The sequence below is a fragment of the Zeus faber genome (assembly GCF_960531495.2).
Source record: "Zeus faber genome assembly, chromosome: 3".
Taxonomy (NCBI): domain Eukaryota; kingdom Metazoa; phylum Chordata; class Actinopteri; order Zeiformes; family Zeidae; genus Zeus; species Zeus faber.
In genome coordinates this window covers 15,541,922-15,560,686 of record NC_137190.1, presented here as the reverse complement: position 1 = coordinate 15,560,686, position 18,765 = coordinate 15,541,922, and the positions used below count along the sequence as shown (strand labels likewise).

General features: G+C 43.8%; 3 protein-coding genes across 3 annotated transcripts in view; 2 read left to right on the top strand and 1 right to left on the bottom strand.

The window, feature by feature from the left end:
• The window catches only part of pdcd2 (programmed cell death 2), a gene marked incomplete at its 5' end in the record, with an annotated part of 4,134 nt that extends 1,005 nt beyond the window's left edge, over positions 1-3,129 (top strand). Inside the window, 7 exons of the mRNA XM_079997239.1 lie at positions 268-376; positions 510-566; positions 708-896; positions 1,453-1,623; positions 2,118-2,218; positions 2,372-2,485; positions 2,946-3,129. Of these exons, the coding sequence (XP_079853365.1) occupies positions 268-376; positions 510-566; positions 708-896; positions 1,453-1,623; positions 2,118-2,218; positions 2,372-2,485; positions 2,946-3,110 (906 nt within the window). The 3' untranslated portion in view covers positions 3,111-3,129. The remainder of the gene's footprint in view (positions 1-267; positions 377-509; positions 567-707; positions 897-1,452; positions 1,624-2,117; positions 2,219-2,371; positions 2,486-2,945) is intronic.
• A 2,465-nt stretch (positions 3,130-5,594) lies between these two features.
• Positions 5,595-14,639, bottom strand: tbp (TATA box binding protein). Its single transcript, XM_079997894.1, has 9 exons — positions 14,581-14,639; positions 13,701-13,880; positions 10,425-10,599; positions 8,863-9,040; positions 8,483-8,570; positions 7,801-7,892; positions 7,114-7,281; positions 6,031-6,125; positions 5,595-5,701 (listed from the first exon to the last, which is right to left on the bottom strand). The coding sequence occupies exons 2-9, from the start codon at positions 13,749-13,751 to the stop codon at positions 5,622-5,624; spliced, it is 927 nt and encodes a 308-aa protein (XP_079854020.1). The 5' UTR covers positions 13,752-13,880; positions 14,581-14,639; the 3' UTR covers positions 5,595-5,621.
• A 1,076-nt stretch (positions 14,640-15,715) lies between these two features.
• Positions 15,716-17,570, top strand: psmc3 (proteasome 26S subunit, ATPase 3). Its single transcript, XM_079997454.1, has 2 exons — positions 15,716-16,701; positions 17,139-17,570. Exons 1-2 carry the CDS (start codon positions 15,757-15,759, stop codon positions 17,475-17,477), a joined length of 1,284 nt encoding a protein of 427 aa, XP_079853580.1. The 5' UTR covers positions 15,716-15,756; the 3' UTR covers positions 17,478-17,570.
• Positions 17,571-18,765: the final 1,195 nt, after the last annotated feature.

Below are 18,765 nucleotides of genomic sequence, written 5' to 3'. Positions count from 1 at the left end.
CTACACCTCCTGGTGTATAACTCCTGCAAGGGGGGGAGGGTAGTTCCAGTGGTACGTTCAGCTGAACGCACCACCCTCTGCAGGGCCCGCCTGTCCTGAGCAGTACAGTTCCCAAACCAGGCAGTGATGTTGCCTGTCAGGATGCTCTCCACTATAATATACACAATACACAATATACAGAATATACAAAATGTGCACGGCTAATAAACGAATGGGTTATGACTAATTCATGACAGTGTTATTACAACAACTTCATATATGTTCCAGGTGTACGCACCGATTTTGGACCAAGATGGATGCTTCCACAGAACAATCTTTCTATTCTGCTGCAAAACTGCCGAGTGCTACACACGCAATGATGGCCGCTGTATGAAAGGTACCAGAACAAACACTTAGCTGCGCTTATTATCTTCGCACACATTCGAAACTCCTTTCGTCCCCGATCAAAAGTCGCTGGATTTTCACCTAAAGTGAGAACGACGTCCTGTGTTTCCTTCCCTTTTTGCCAGTATTCCGAAGCCAGCTCCCCAGAGCGAATGAATTCTACCCCTATGACCCTCCCCCGGGTAAGTACGTTTTTGGTGAAGCTGTTGTTTTGAAAGCCAAACCAAATTTCAGACGGAACAAAGCTACCAGACGTTCCCCGGTTCGCTGTTTATGGGCGTTAAACCCTACCGATTCACGATGATTCTTCTTCATGATCCTAGATGAGGAATCCTCCGGTGATCCCGGAGTGGACCACGCCGTGTTGCCTGTCACCGGGGTGAAGCTGTGTTGGGTTTGTGGTTGCCCCGGTAACAAAGCCTGCTCCCGCTGTCACACCGTAACCTACTGTAGCAAGCACCACCAGACCCTCCACTGGAAGCACACACACAAGAGGGAGTGCGGCAGCCAAGGTGTGTGTGTGTGTGTGTGTGTGTGTGTGTGTGTGTGTGTGTGTGTGTGTGTGTGTGTGTGTGTGTGTGTGTGTGTGTGTGTGTGTGTGTGTGTGTGTGTGTGTGTGTGTTTTCCACAGTGTTTTGTCAAGAAAACTCCACGTGTAGAAAACCCAACAGCAGCTTACCAACTGTTCCATATGCAAGCTTCTCAGTGTGCTAGCTGTGTTACCAAAAATACAGCAGCACACACACAAACACAAACATCACAGAATGATTTAGCTCCGTGGTCTTAACTGATGGAAAAGCACCATGACATGACAAAATTGTTGAAATAATTAGTCATCATTAAACACTCCTAATTTGTTACCACCTCACTGTCACATTACACTTTGTCAGCGAAGGCTTGGAATCCTTCAAACAAAATATAGTTTGTATTTTCCTTAGACAAAATTCCTGTACATGTACATTCATTGCATTTCAAAGCATTAAGAATCAAAAGTTTTATCGAACTGAAAAATATGAGGTTTTTGAGTGTCAAGCATGATGTGGTTTCTCTTTCTCGCTCTCCATGCAGCGGTCGCCAGCGACGCAGCGTCGCCGTTCCTGTTTCCCGAGTCTGAGCTGGTTACCGAGCCTGAAGAGACGCACGGGGAGGAAGAGACGGAGGAGGAGCAGGAAGAGACGGAGGAGGAGCAGGAAGAGGAGGCCGCTCAGAAGAGTGTAAACTGTGATGCCGTGGCAGATTGTGAGTTTGATTCTAACTGTGCTTTTATAATACTGAAAAAACCCCAGAATATCTGAAGGTTTTATTTTTCATGTAATATTGCTTTCTACAAAGTCATTAGCCATTGCTTTATCATATTGGTGCTGGAGGAGATGGCATACATCTTGATGACTGGCAATTTTTCTGATTTCTATGGATAAATAAAGCCATGGAAATCACTTATTTCCAGTTTTCTTTTTCTACTTTTGTTTTTAACTTTGAAGGAACAATTGATTAAAGTTTCCTTTTTTCATACTTGGTGATGTTTAAGTTAGTATCGAAAAAGTATCAAACATTTCCCAAGTCTGCCCACAGTATTTACAAGAACCTGATATAACTACTTGCGAAGTCTGGAATAATCTTTTCAAGGAGCGATACGATCCTGGTCGATATCAAAATTTTAGAGGTGGCTTTGCTCTTTCTAATTTCGATCCCTCCAGGCGTCCTAATTCACGTTTCCTCCTGTTCCCACTCAGCACTGGCGGAGACAGACCTTGAAGAGATGGCGATGCACGAGACTGAAGACAACAAGGTTTTCCAGCGCTTTAAAAACAGAGTTGCCCCAGAACCGCACCAGGTAGGAAAAACAAAACCGTTGTCCTGATCGCTCACACCACAACCTGCATTTACCTACTTAGTTACGCTGAAGAAATCCAGCCCATCCCAAAGTTCTGCAAAACCTGAGGCGCAACGGTGTAGATGTTCGGCCTGACTGTATTGCACTTTTTAGGTGCTGCGTTACAGTCGAGGTGGTTTTCCATTATGGGTTTCCTCCCAGCACGTGCCCACTGATGACGATATCCCAGAATGCACCTGTGGCGCCAAGAGGGTCTTTGAGTTCCAGGTAGGTCTGTTTTGAATTCCAACTTCTTTCCCGAGTTTGCAATCGCTCAGCGTTTTGTATGCACTCTATTTACCTACGCTGCTGCATTCCCCATTCTGGCTGCTATGCTCTTTTTTAGAGATAGTTTTTATTTTCAGTAGTGATTTATATAAAACTTTTTTTTTTTTTTAAAGAGCAACGACGTGGCACTTTGGTGTGTGCCTGAAAAACGCAGATTTTTGAGACCTGTAGCTCATGGGAAGCACATCGGCTTCAATATTTCAATTTGAACTTTGCAAATACTCAAGTACTTAGTGTTTTTCTGAGATGATCCACTTTTCATACAAGTCATTGATATATATTGTCGATTTATTTTTTGGCTTAGTACTGTGCATGTTGCTGATCATCCCGACGGGTTCATAAAGTAACGTACATAGAACAGAAGTACACATTGGTCTGATTTACTTCTCTGTCACTCCAGGTGATGCCACAGCTGCTGAACAGTCTGTGCGTTGACTCCACGGGGGCCAGTGTTGACTGGGGCACGCTGGCTGTGTACTCATGCCCTGCAAGCTGTAGCCACGACAACAGCTATTGCTCCGAGGTCGTTTGGAAGCAGGATTTCAGTTCAGAGCAAAAGCTATAGACAGATTTTGGATTCATGTCAAGTTTCCTGGCTCCATCAGTCTCCGGCCAAAGCATCCGGTCACCGCGCTTCTCTCGTTGTCAACTTGAGACATTGACAATGCTTTTACTCTCATTGAATCACTTTCTTGTTCAATCATATCGAACATATGTATTATTGTATTGTATACTGTCGTCTAATAAGTATTGGGCAGTGAATCATTACATCAAATGCAATCGAGTCACCAGTAAACTCTTGAGTTATCTATCCTCAAGGGAAGACTCTTAAATTGTTCCAGGGCTATTGGTGTATTGGCATGCCTGCAGAGAAGCTAATGAATTTTATTACACACTACAGATTTAAACAGTTAGAGATGTTTTATTTATTTCCATGCTAGACATGCCTTTTCATTCTTTAGGTAGACCAATGGTTTCTGTTCAAAAAATAATTTTGATCAGCCATTTTTTTTCTCTGTAGTGCCTTTTGTGTCAGCAAGCTCCTTATCAGCCCAGACAACGATGTCCACGCTTGGTACCAGACATTGATTTACTTCCTTTTTGTTTTGAGCTGTGGTTCCTAGAACCAAACCAAAGCCAAACTCTTGGCCATGATGTGATCTGAGTCTGATTGATTGTGGACAGGTGTCTTTTATACAGGTAACAAGTTCAAAAAGGTACAGTTAATACAGGTAATGAGTGGAGAATGGGAGGGCTTCTTAAAGAAAAACGATCAGGTCTGTGAGAGCCGGAATTATTACTGGTTGGTAGGTGATCAAATACTTATTTCATGCGATAAAATGCAAATTCATTATTTAAAAAAAAAAAATCATACAATATGATTTTCTGGATTTTTGTTTTAGATTCAGTCTTTCACAGTTGAAGTGTACCTATGATAATGACAGACCTCTACATGCTTTGTAAGTAGGAAAACCTGCAAAATCAGCAGTGTATCAAATACTACTGTACACCTTCCCCCCACTGTATCTAGGAAACACAATTGGCTGACAGTTTAGTAATCAGTTTTGTTAAGTCGTGAAATAATACATTTCAACAAGATCTCCTGTAGGTCAATGTATGTTTATTTATGCACATAGCAGCAAACTAGGAATTTTAAGCTGGAATAAAAAATGCATTTTGTAAAAATACCTTAGTGGATGTTAGAATGCTGTTACATCTGCTTGACAGTTTAAATGTTCATAATAGATGTCTACAACTGAGACTACGCTTGTGAATTCCATGAACTTTGAATTTGGCTACTCACTCAATAGAGACAACCGTGACAGAATTTTTCCAGAAGAATTGTTTGCATATGCTAAAGCATAAGTTGTGAAAACATACCTTTAAAAATATCTAAAAATGCCAAAACAAGAAAATATAAAGTACTTATAAACATGGCAACATGAGGCATATCTGACCAACTGTCGAACTGCCCTTCAGTGCTAGTGAATAGACGTCGCTGGAATACATAACCAACATTTTGAAACAATGTGCTTGGGTTCTATTTACGTGAAAGAGCATTGGTAACCTTAATTTAACCCTTAAGCTTTCCCCATAATACATTCATGTAAGAAAACACATCCATTCCAAAAGTCAAAGCAAATTGAGCGAAGATGCAGTTTCTTCATACAGAACACTTACATTGAATGGATTTTGAGATGACTTCATTCCTACCAGAGATAAAAACCTTAAAGCAGTTGTATTATTGTAACCGCAAACATTTTTGTTGGCCCAGATTAAGAACATGGCCGTTCAAATTTTTATTAAAAGAAAAACAACAATAAGGCAGCGATTAATAGACTTTCAAGTCTATAATTACCAATTTATAAAAACATTTTCAGTTATATCTTGGCAGGCAGCTTGTAATCCGTTAATATTGAAATTTTTGAATTTTGAAGTAAATCTACTGAAATGAGGAAAAGTGGAATTTTCCATCTGTGAACTCAGTGTGGGATTAAAAAAAATAAAATAAAAAAAATAAAAAATTCTTGTTACAGTTAAAACTTACAAAACAATTCTGAAGATAAATCTTGCAGTCCGATTTCGCTGCACAACCAGACATAAGAGGGGGAACTTTAATGACAAACAAGAAACTTAAAAAATATATATATTAAAACTGCTGAAAATAAAATGTCAGAATGCTTCCTAGTATCTCTGCATAAGTTGTTTACACATGAAAATGGCTCCAATGAAAGCTTCCTTCATAAACTCAGAAGACCTACCTTATATGTACAAACAGGGATTTGATGAGACAAAGCCAAAATGAAACCCCAGAAGGGTGAGGAGCAGGTTGTCCAAAGATGAACGTTCGGATGTGACGAGGGGGGTGAAAAAAAACCAAGTTGCTGGAAGAGAAAGTCTTTCTCCAGTCCGGGGGTGTGGGGGTGGGGTGGGGTGGGCGGGGCACCGGTCACATCCCTGTACAACAGCCTCGACAGCAGTTCCATTCAACAAGTCTACAGAGAGCAGACTTCCAACATACTTAAAAAAGTAAAAAAAGAGGGGACGGGGAAGGGTGGATGAAGGCGTGGGGCGTCTACGTCGTCTTGCGGAAGCCTTTCAGGATGGGATAGATGTTCTCAAACGCCTCGTAGATCTCCCCCCTCACCTTGGCCCCTGGACAGGAGTGAACACAGACGCATCATGATGTGGGGGAGCAGCTGCGGTCATTCCACAAGCAATGTCGTTACGGACCCAACGGCACAACGCCGGACCCCGCCCCATCCCCGGTGCATACAGGCATAACAGTGCAGCCTTTGGTTTTTTTTTTTTTGCATTGTTCTTGTTTATAATAACCCCCCCCCCCATGTACCAACTGCCTCCCAGGGGAATCTCCAAAAACAACCTCAAACTTTCTTGTGAGTTCAAAGCCGGTTGTCCGTTCAAGATTGACATCGGAACCCACTGATGGTAAATTAAAGAAGGAGCTGAAGAGCAAACGTTACCTGTGAGCACAACCTTCCCGGAGACGAAGATGAGCAGGACGATTCTGGGTTTGATCATTCTGTAGATCAGACCCGGGAAGAGCTCCGGTTCGTAACTGAGAGAGAAACAAAGAGATTTGAACTTTTGAAATTCTTTACACAAAAAAATAACTTCAATCTCAAAAAGGTCTTGGTATAGTTCAATTGATGCAAATTCAATCAATCCCCACATTATTTCTGAGAGACTTGCAATTTTGTCCAATCCCCTCAAAAACGCATTGTGAATATGACAAAACAAAATGCTCCCAAATGGAACCAATCACTAAACTTTTCCACATAAAATGTTCCAATCAACAACCATTGTTTGTTCTTGTTAATGACGTTACCATAGCGATGTGACCAAAACTTCTCGCCTGGCTTCCAAAAACAGTTCTTATTCTTTGATTCTCTGATTCTCCATAGTTTTGCTTCCTAGTAATCCATGAGCAACGTGAGGGTTTGTCCACGATCCGCTAATATTTGTGCAATTTAAACCCTCGAGAGTCGTAAGTCACGTGGTTGCAACCTTCCTATACTCCAGCTTTAGTCTGTACAGATCTTAAAATATGTGACCCACTGCAGATTTTAGGTACTTTTGGTGCCGCGTCTTGTTTACAGAAGGGACGTCAGCTTTTCTTATTTGCGTGTTACGCCGCCTACACAACTAATCCAGGTGTGTGTATAAAACACGTACGATGTAAAGGTTGAATTCCATCAAAACGGTTTCACATTGTGACTTCACATCACATGGAATATGGAGGAATCATTGTTCAGCATCTCAGTAAGTGAACCGTGTTTTCCCATGTAATCTAACGGGAATATTTACCTCCACGGTTTAACATTTTTCTACTATTCATAAATCAAACTCGGCTTTGAAAATACGTTGATGAAAAAACAAAAAACAAACCAAAAAAACCCCACAAAGGAACACTAATCTGGAAAAATCAAATTTTCCTTCTAGAAAGGTTTTTTCGTCTTATTTAGCGGCTCCTGGCCATTTTAGAAATGCGCTACATTGCGGGTTTTGCTGCGGAGGGTCACATATGTCGAATGAGATCCATGTACCTGCTGAACTGCTGGTGGGTGAGGACCAGACCTTCTAGCCTGATGGGGAACTTGACGTCACAGCTGCCGACCATATTCTGGATCTTGAAGTCCAGGAACTTGGCTGGGAAACCCAGCTTCTGCACCACACGGGCGTATTTCCTGGCCGCTAACCTCGACTGCTCCTCACTGGATGGGATAGAAAGGAGGAGGGGTTGTCAAAATTGGGGATAAAGAAAGGAAATTTAAAGTCAGGAATATTTTTGTTGCAACTATTGTAGTTAAGCCATAGAAACGCCTACTAATATGCAGAAAACTATTTGGTCACACCAATGTTGTAGGGTTGCTGCGGTTATCTGTGTTACACGACGCTCTGACGATCATCAAATGCGAACAAAAAAATCAATTATCAATTATCAATACTTAGTCGGACGCTACAGAAGTCAAAGTGTCTGCTAGTGCACGCCGGTCTGCTTATCAGGGGAGGAGAGAAGGCTCTAGGAGACCTTTGCTCAGGTATAGATTGGGACCTGTCTCTCTCCATCAGTAATCAGCGCAGCTTAACGGGGACAATCTGCATCCGCACACACACACCACCACCCCCACCCCCGCTGTAAAGTGTCCGGTGTAGCCGGTAACACTGGTGTCATGAGTTTATTAACCGATGGGGAAAATTTCTCACCATGGCATCCCTAACATAAAAAATACCTCTTGGCTCCTGTGCACACCATCTTCCCAGAGCTGAAGATGAGCGCAGTGGTCCTGGGCTCTCGGATTCTCATGATAACAGCAGCAAAACGCTGAGGGGGAAAAAAAAACAAAAAAAACAAAAACAGTTTAGCTCGTGAAAAAGAGGACGGCTTTGATGTGTATTATACATCTATCTACGATCTATAATTCTAGGACTTGGTTTGTCCTTTGATTATCTCGACAACCGTTCATCCGATCTACTTCGCACTTGGCGGGTGTATTGCTGGGGACCCAAGGAAGTGCAGTGCTGAATTTAGTGCATGCTACACGTGTAATATTAATAAAATTTAAATAAACAAGCCAACAGTGAGGTGGTTTGGGACATCATCCAATTCCACTAAGTGGGGTGATTTGTGACATCATTCAACGTGTGAAGCACAAGATGTACAAGGAAGTGCTGGAGATGCGAGCCGAGCGCATGGCGGGTGACCCTCAACATCACGCACACAAGAGACCCCTTAGATTTCTTTTTTTTTTTTTTTTTTACTTTGCCATTTTGAACGAGCATGCAGGACGCAGGACTGAATCATTGACATTTTGTTAAACTGTGACATTAAAATGTCCTAACAAAGTTTTACATTTCAAAGGGCATGTACTAGTACATTAAAATAACTTTGTATTATGGTAGTGTTTTTCTCACCTTGGGATTGTACTCAGCATTTCTGGCTCTCAGAGCAATGGTCTTTAAGTCAAGTTTACAGCCCAGATTCACCGTAGATACTATGTTCCTGAAATGGGAAAAGAACATGGAAGAGACCAAAAAATAAAAACACAAAAATAAAAAGGGTAACGTTTTTTTTTTTAGTTTTTTTTTTAACAACACAAAGAAAGTAAACATTAACAAAGTCTAGCATCAATTATTTGACAGTGAAACAGTATAACAGTTGCATCTAGGAATAGGACTGGTAACATCAGATCTTGTTCCTGATTTCCATCCCACTCTTTTCTGTCCAGTGTAATATAGTTTCAGAGTGAATTGTACTTTCACACAACACACGTCGGAATCATGACTGAACGTACTGAAGCTGTGGTACTATTCCAGAGCTCTCCGACGCCGGTGTGGCGGGTGTGACAGGCGTCATAGGAGTCAGGGGCGTGGTGTAGAGAGGCGTGTTTCCTGGCAGAGCTGTGGTGGTGGAGCCCCCGACTGCCTGGGAGTGGAAAAGCTGGGGGGCCTGCCCTGACGCCCCAGCAAGACCTAGAGAGTTCGGTGGATACAAGCACGTAGTGAATTTAGGGCTCCACAGTTCAGAGTCATTTTGGAGAAAACAGTCTTACAAATATCAAAAATCTGCCAAATACCACGCTTTTTTCTGTCCCTCATGCAAGGAAAACAAAGTGATTAGGACAAGTAAATTGGGTGACAGCCTGCAGGGATCAGGAACACACACACACACACACACACACACACACACACACACACACACACACACACACACACACACACACACACACACACACACCCCCTAATACTTGGTAGGGCCTTCTTTTTATTTAAAAAGAAGGCCTCAATTCTTCTTGCCATGGATTCCACAATCTCCTTTGAGATTCTGGTTCATGTTGATATGAGTGAATCACACAATTCCTGAAGATTTGTCAGCTGCACATTTATGCTGCAAATCTCCCGTTCTATCATATTCAAAAAGGTGTGGTGTTGGATTCAGAGTCGGTGACTGGGAAGGTACTGAAGAACATTGAACTCATTGTCATGTTCATGGAAGCAGTTTGAGACAACTTTTTCTTTGTGACACGGTGCATTATCATGCTGGAAGTAGACGTTAGAAGATGTATGCATTTTTTCCATGAAGGGGCGCATATTATCTGTCAGCAGCAATACTCAAACAGGCTGTGGCATTCAAGCCATGATTGGTTGGTATTAACAGGACCAAAGAAAAATTTCCCAGACTTTTACACCACCGCCACCAGTCTGTTGGACTGTTGACACAAGGCAGGCTGGGTCCATGGATTCATACTTCTGGTGCCAAATCCTGACCCTACCATCTGTGTGCCTCAGCAGAAATGGAGATTCATCAGACCAGGCTACGTTTTCCCCAATCTGTCCAGTTTTGGTGAGCCTGTGCCCATTGCAGCCTCAGCTTTCTGTTCTTGGCTGACAGAAGTGGAACCCGACGTGGTCTTCTGCTGTTGTAGCCCATCCACCTCATGCTCTGGCGTGTTGTGCATTCTGAGAAGTTTTCTCCTCACCACAATGATACAGACTGGTTATCTGAGTTACCGTAGCCTTTCTGTCAGCTCCAACAAGTCTGGCCATTCTCCGTTGACCTCTCTTATCAACAAAGTCTGTCCACAGAACTGCCGCTCACTAGATGTCTTGTTTGTCACACCATTACGACTAAACTCTAGACTATTGTGCGTGAAAATCTCAGGAGACCAGCGGTTACTCAAACCATCCTGTCTGTCGCCAACAATCATGCCACGGTCAAAAACACCAAGATGTTAGTACCTATTAGTACAGAGCAGCATATATTGATAGATTGATAAAGATTTTAATAAAAGTACAATACAGGGATCAGACTCTCTCAGGATGATTTGAAAGAACATTATTAAAATCTTGAGCATACCCGAGTTGGCCTGCTGTGCCTGTTGCTGTTGTTGCTGCTGCTGCTGCTGCTGCTGTTGTCTCTGTTGTTCCTCCAGGAGTGACAGACTGCTGGTGTTCTGGACAGGCTGGGGCGTCAGGCCCGAGCCGTACGGCATCATGGGACTGAACATAGGCATGCCTGGGGTCATGGCACCCTGCCGGGAAAACAAAGACAATTTAGCATTTGTAGAATAGTTTATGATGCAAGAATCTGGTTAGGAAATACTGGCATTCACCGTACGGTGTCTGATAAAAACTAGAAGAGGAATCCTCCTTCTTTGCTGTAAAACTGATTGCACCTTGAGGATGAGTTTTTATTGCGGCTTTTAGCTAGGCTTGGGCAGATTCGCGATTAAATCGTCTATCGACTCCATCGATCGCAATTGACATTGATGACAGACGATTTATTTTTGAATTTTTTAATCTGCCAGTAAAAATCAAAGCATTGAAAATGTGTAAGTACAGTTTACTGTACGTCTCCCCGTTGCTATTAGGACTTAATTTAGTAAAAACTGGATGCCTTTGTGTAAATAGTTTACTTGTAAATAGTGAATCCTGTAAATTCTAGAAAGAGGAGACCGCATTTGCAACATTATATTAGGTTCTATACGCTCGGACCACCCCGGATAAAATCACATATTGCTGCCCCCCAGCTATCCTTTCGGTGATTGGAATTTGGCACGATCGCCGAAGACTACTTGCATCCAGTCTTTTCTCTGTTCTGACTGCTTTTGCATACAAGACCTTGTTTTGCAGTTTGCGCACATCTGTCAGATCACCAATTATTCCTCTTGGGCTCTCGGGGCGGTTTGCCTCACACACAGCGGCGTGAAATGGGGTCTCATGTGCAGAAGCAGTGAGAAAAGTTAAGATGAGTGCGGTAATGCATCAGTACAGGATGCAAGCCGCGATAAAATCCCAAGCAGAAGAGTAGACTCGCACTGTTGAACTATCACATTCACACTTTTAACACCCAGGCAATGCCACTATGATATAGTCCTCTCCTCTTCAAAACCTAGTCCCTATGCATTATCCGTTTGAATTCCACTTCCATTTGTTCCCACCTTCTATCTTTGACACCTGATTAAAATATGTTCATTCCTGACAAGATCCACTTTCCTGTTGGCTCTTTCCTAGCATAAACAGTGTTTTGTTCAGCCCAACAGGTCCAATTCTTAATCTTGTTACAATGGTCTCTTTGTGTCTATTTCTTCCCCTATTTTCATTTACTCCTACCTTATTTTGCATGCTGTGCAAATGTCCTCCTCTTTCCTCTCCATTCCAGTAAAACTTCCACTTCTGAACTGCCATCCTTCATATACTTTCTTTTGCTTCACCCTTACAGTACTGAGAGCTATCATTAAGTCAATCTCAATTTTTAACAAAGCCTAATAATACTCAGCTATATAGGGGAAGAGTTGTGACATCACAAATACATCATATGACTAATACCCCCAGTAGTTGTGGCAACTGGGGGTATTCCCCAAATGCGTTTACACATGTTTCCACGACAACTGGACCTCCTTGCCGCAGGGTAGCTCACCACAGTCACTAAAGATGCCTACTGAGAGCGGTGGAGAGGAGCTAAGCCACTTCTCCATTGCACACACTGACCTGACCGACCCTCCTTCATCAGTATAGAAAGGTTGGTCACACACACACACTCACTCCCACTCTCTCTCTTTAGTAGCAGAAGAGGGCAGTAATGCAACGTTACAATTGAATGTGAGCAACCGAGGAGGAGATATACTGTATATCCACTCTGCCCCAGGGCAGGTAATCATGGCTTCCACCTGCCTGACCAATCAACCCAGTCAAGAAAATGACATCGGTTTCCCTTCATGTTTTATGCTGCTTTCACATGGAACACGGCAGACAGGAATGGGATAACGGCACTTTCTGCATGGCACCGGAGAGGGGGGTACAACAGCAAAACAAAACAAGTGTGACGATATGTTGCTATGGTGATTGTCACTGTAATTATACACAATAATTTAAGTAATGCATGTGGCTATAAAAATGGAGCTTACTATGAATATTTTATTGTGAACTCAAACAAATTCTAAATTCCCTCCAAAACGTATTTGGATGTCACGTCATTCATTCATTCCCAACATGGACAGTGAAAGGAGAAATGCACTTGCTGTATCCCTTGTGTACCTTAATTTAAGTCTATGATCCTTAACATCATATTCATCTCCAAACACCCTTGACCATGGATTATTTTGCATTATGGATATATTTATGGATATTGTTATGTGGCTTCGAGAGAGCACATCTATAGAGATCTGTTTCCCGATAGTGATCAATGGCTGATCACCTAGTTTCCACTGGCAATAGAAGCCCCATTATTAATTACTCATATAAAATTGCCACACAAGACCACCATGTCCAAATCCTCCATCTGTTCCCTCGCTACAAGCACCAAACAGCCTCCATGCAATTAATAAATAGAAAAGAAACAACTTTTATATCAATCCACAGTTTTTATTTAAGCCATTTAAGTGCGATGTTCCAGAGAACACAGCATCTACCGGGTCCATCACTGAATTGCGAAACTCCGGCAGCCACGGCACACATGCTCAGTAAAGTCGGCTCCACACTTTCTCCATGTCCTTAGCACATAATATCCAGCTGTAATTCTTCCAACATGACTTCCAATTCGCTGTCTCCCGTAATCCACGTGAATGGAGCATTAGTCTTTGAATTGAATTTGCTGCCAAGAGGTTTTAACTTAACTTCAAATGTTGATTGCAGCTAAATGTTCATTTAGAGATTCAACTTGGCTGCAGGCGTTAAACCAAAACAATGTCACCAACCATTATTAAAATATATTGAACAAGAGTCTAAAAAGAGGGCACATGGTGATAACAAATTTTAACAATATAAGCTGTTTTGTAGTTGCAAACTACAATGTTGGCTTTGTAGTGGGGGTTAGACTAAAATATTCAGGGGATCCATAGTTTGGGAAAATCACTGGAAACTAATTAAGGCCATGCTTGGTGCTTCCTGCAGTAGTGCAGGTTTTCAGCAGTAGAGGATTTGGGTTGCTCGCAAATTTACATGACTGTGCACCTCTGTGGATATAAATCAAGTCAGTAAAGATGAATAGTAAAGAAAAACAAACAAACAATGAGCTATTACCAACAATTTTGACTTTTGCAGGGCTAGAGAGTGGGTTTTTTTTGTTTGCGTTTTTCCAAGAATAAAAATCAGTTGCAACCGCAAAGGTGAGTTTCGCCAAGTCGCCACTCACCTGCGGGGACGCCAGCCCCTGGTAGGGTGGCAGGCTGTTGTTCTGATCCATCTCCTCCTCCTGTCTTCAGTAAGATGGAGGCAAAGTGTCTAGAAAGACAGGCCTTCTGCACAGGGACCAGGGATGTGCTGGAAGGAAAATACTTTTTCCCACTGCCAGTTGTTATCCACCCTAAGTTCCCTGCAGAGAAATAGTGAGGTTACCATAAAACAGACAGCCAAAAGTGAATACAACTTTTTAAAACACTGTTACACGGCGCTTCACAGGCAGACAAGCGGCATGAAACGTAACACTATGGGAGGTCAATTAGAACAAAATAGTCATAAAAATGTAACACTTAATGGAAGCCTAAAAAGTCTATAAATGCAACAATAAAAATAAAAAAACGAAGCAATGCGTTAAAAAAAAACAAAAAAAACAACAAGGTAAAACTGAACAGACAAGGAGTCGACGACGTTCTCAAACGACATCATCCACAACACACCAGCGGGGTTCATGTGGCGGTGGCGCCAATTCAGCGCCTTGACAGCTTGCTCAAGAGCACCGGCAGTGTTCGCTCTGACTCGGTCACTTAATGAGAGCGTCCTTACAACTCGTGGCGGCTCCGTATGCAACCCTCCCCCCCCAAGAAAACAACGGAAAAAAAACCACCCACAACCACCAGGACACGAACCCAGCGCCTCGGCTGCGCGTCGCGTTGCCGAACAGGTTGAAACACAGTGCGGGCTGGTTAGCTGGGTTAGCATAGCACGGCCAGCTAACCGCTTATTCCGAACCCCGGCGGCCGCAGGGAACAACGTCGAATTCGGCTCTAGAACGGTGCACCGGGGGGCGAAACGCACGGGCACGCCGCGCTCCGCCGTGTTGACACGAACCGTACCTGGTCTCGGTCCGTTTCGGTCCGTAGCACGGAGGGCTGCGCTTTACGGTGCCGGGGAGAGTGGGGGGGGCGGGGGGGTGTCTTTGCGCTCTCGTGCGAGCTGCTTCCGGAACGACCGTGTATCGCTTCCGGTTATCGATGCGAACGATCCGCTCTTTTCAACTGAGAAGTACGTTAAAGTACCGCGAAAAAGAAAAGCAAAGGAATTCGGTGTAATTCATGTTCAAGATTCAAGATTCAAGATTTTTTATTTGTCACATACATGTACATACTTCCATACATATATGCAGTGAAATGTAATGCAACGCACCCGGTGATAGCACACAATAAGTCCTAGGAAAAAGTACAAAAATAAAATAAAATAAAAAGTAGAAAATTCCTTTCTAATAGACCGACTAACTGACACCTAAAACGTAATACAGTAAGTGGAAAACTTATAGAATAAGATAAAAAATATATAGAATAAAATACAATAAAAAATAAATCGAAATAAAATGGAATAGGTTGAAGGAATATGCCTATGTATATACAGATATGTGCAATTAAAGTGGCATGTGAATTAAAGTGGCATGTGAATGTGAATAGTGTGAGGTAGTGTTTGGGATAATACAGCACAGTATACAACAGTACGGCGCAGCAATACGGCATCACGAACAACCCTGAACAGTGACACAGTAATGTGTGTGAGTTAATGTGACTGATTTACATTTTCACGTTCCACAAAAAAAAAAAAAAAAAATCAAGACTTAAGTGAATTATTTTGTGATTAACATTGTACCCGCCAAAATAATGTTTGCGGGGGTTAGACTGAAATATTCAGGGGATCCATATTTTGCAATCGCCCGCCTAAATAAATTATTTTCAACAGGATTGAATGCCTCTTGTGACTCGTTCAATGGAAGCTCTGACTCACCGCCAATTCCACAACATCACACACGCACACACACGCGCACGCACGCACGCACACGCACACACACACACACACACACACACACACACACACCGAATCTGACGAACGAAGGGTCGGAAAGGCGAACGACTCTTTCTGGCGAGTGACTCGTCGGGAACCGAATCCGAAAACCGGAGCCGAACCTTTCACCACCGACTTCCGGGCGCGTCACACGTCGCCGTTTCGACAAAGCGGGAGGCGGAAGAGGGGGAGAGAGAGAAAAAAAAATGGCGTCGCTGGGTGACAAATCAGTTTGGGACGAGGTGGAGGACGGGATCGGCGAAGAGGTTTTGAAAATGTCCACGGAGGAGATCGTCCAGCGCACCCGTCTCCTGGACAGCGAGATCAAGATCATGAAGAGCGAGGTGCTGCGGGTGACCCACGAGCTGCAGGCGATGAAGGACAAAATCAAAGAGAACACCGAGAAGATCAAAGTCAACAAGACGCTGCCGTACCTCGTGTCCAACGTGATCGAGCTGCTGGACGTGGACCCCAACGACCAGGAGGAGGACGGGGCCAACATCGACCTGGACTCCCAGAGGAAGGGCAAGTGCGCGGTGATCAAGACCTCCACCCGGCAGACCTACTTCCTGCCGGTGATCGGCCTGGTGGACGCCGAGAAGCTGAAGCCCGGGGACCTGGTGGGGGTCAACAAGGACTCCTACCTGATCCTGGAGACCCTGCCCACGGAGTACGACTCCAGGGTGAAGGCCATGGAGGTGGACGAGCGTCCCACCGAGCAGTACAGCGACATAGGGGGCCTGGACAAGCAGATCCAGGAGCTGGTGGAGGCCATCGTGCTGCCCATGAACCACAAGGAGAAGTTTGAGAACTTGGGCATCCAGCCCCCGAAGGGGGTCCTGATGTACGGACCTCCCGGCACCGGGAAAACGCTCCTGGCCCGGGCTTGTGCCGCTCAAACCAAGGCCACCTTCCTGAAGCTGGCCGGCCCCCAGCTCGTCCAGATGTTCATCGGAGACGGGGCCAAGCTGGTGAGAGACGCATTTGCCCTGGCCAAAGAGAAGGCGCCGTCCATCATCTTCATAGACGAGCTGGATGCCATCGGGACGAAGCGGTTTGACAGCGAGAAGGCCGGCGACAGAGAAGTTCAGAGAACGATGTTGGAGCTCCTCAACCAGCTGGATGGATTCCAGCCCAACATGCAAGTCAAGGTAACTGCTCCCGACTGTCAGCTCTTGGGCTGAGGTAGCTCCATAAGAAGCACTAAAACGTTGGCTTAGGGTTACCTGTTTGTTTACCTGCTTATTATTATGGCCTACTGATGGTTCTCTTTCAGTGTGAGATCAGAGCTGGTATCCTGACTTTGGCTTCTGACAAAGTCAGGACTGGTATATTGACTGGTATACTGACTCTCTCTGGTATATTTGACTTGTGCTGCCACAATTAACAAATCATGTACTGTAGATATCCATGAATATATGTAGCGGGGCTTAATTGACAAGGATTTTGGACAGTCTTCTTGCTTTCAAAATGGCCATCACAATTTGAATGTCCAGTGGGTCAGAAACAAACTTTCAGCAAGAAACAAACTTTTTATTTGAAACACATTTCTGCATTCATTGATTTTTATTTATCTGTTTATTTCTAGGTGATTGCCGCGACCAACAGGGTGGACATCTTGGATCCGGCGTTGCTCCGCTCAGGTCGCCTCGACAGGAAGATTGAATTCCCCATGCCCAACGAAGAGGCCAGAGCCCGGATCATGCAGATCCACTCCCGTAAGATGAACGTCAGCCCCGACGTCAACTACGAGGAGCTGGCGCGCTGCACCGACGACTTCAACGGAGCCCAGTGCAAAGCCGTGTGCGTGGAGGCCGGAATGATCGCCCTGCGCCGCGGGGCCACGGAGCTCAACCATGAGGATTACATGGAGGGAATCCTGGAGGTCCAAGCCAAGAAGAAGGCCAACCTCCAGTACTACGCCTGAGGTTCACAGGTTGTTCATGTATATGTTTTGAAAATGTTGATCTCAAAGAGTTTTGTTCAAGTGAATGGAAGTTAATAAAATAAAGTGAAATTATATTGTCGAGTCATGGCGTGGTCGCGTTGCACATGGAGTGCAAATTCCTGTTTGTCTGTTTTTGAATTGTTAATCATCCAAATGTGTGTGAATCCAAAAGTTACAACACAAAATTAAGAATGAGTCTTTTTGACCAATAATAAGCGATATAAACCCAGAATGAATCAATTTAAAAGTACTAATGAGAAAATGGTAGCCGATTTAATTCATCGATTTTAGTTATTTTTAAATATGTATATTTGTGGCATTCAGCATTGTTCAACTATTAACGCCTTCTGTTCATAGCGAAGCAACATACAAATAATGTTGCAGGGCAGCAACGGACCAGGTTCCACCAAACGACAAGGAATGAACGAAAGAAGTGACATTGTGCACAGTACGTCCAACGCCTTGCACTTCTCTAGATCCACCTGGATGCTCAGTGCCTATAATAGGGGTCACTGTGGGCCAAGAGGTGTTAGGTTTTGGGTCCTAGCGGTCGGTTGGTGCTGGCAAAATGGATGGAACTGTGCCATGTGGACCGTACAGAACGCCTCACTTTAAAGGTAGAGTCTGTAGTGCGGGCAAACACTGACCTCAAGGCCAAAGAGCCCGTCCTGGATAAGGCTTTGTGTACATCTTTTGTTGTGCAAATATCAAAATAACACCATGTTTCTGGCTGCCCTGACACATTTCAAGTGGATTTATTACGGGGTCATGATTTTACAGCAAATTTAATGTTTTTTTTCCTCATCATACTTTGAAATTGATTGGCTAATAATTTCACAGATTTTTGACCAGACCAATCCCCTAGTTTTTTCTCAAGCTGTGTTGATGCGTATCCCGTGGACCTGCCCTGGAAACTAATTCACTTCTCAAGAACCTGACCCTTTAGGGTTTCTTAAAAAAAAGTCTTTGAAGGTTTTTTAAAAAAATTCAAAATGGCGGGATCAAATTATAGGCAGACATTCTCGGTCCTGATTGCAAAATTGTTCAGAAAGTCCAGCTGCAATGTGCATCATGGTTTCACTTTGCTATGACAGACGTGGTGGCAGATATTATGGCGCCACTTAAGGACCAATCAGTGCCATTGTTTGTGTCCAGGTTACAAGTGGCCTGGACTATAGGTGAACAGAAACGGACAAAAGGTTACGCTGCGAAATCTCCTGTTCTCACATCCCTAAGGTGTTCTATTGGATTCAGACCCGGTGACTGG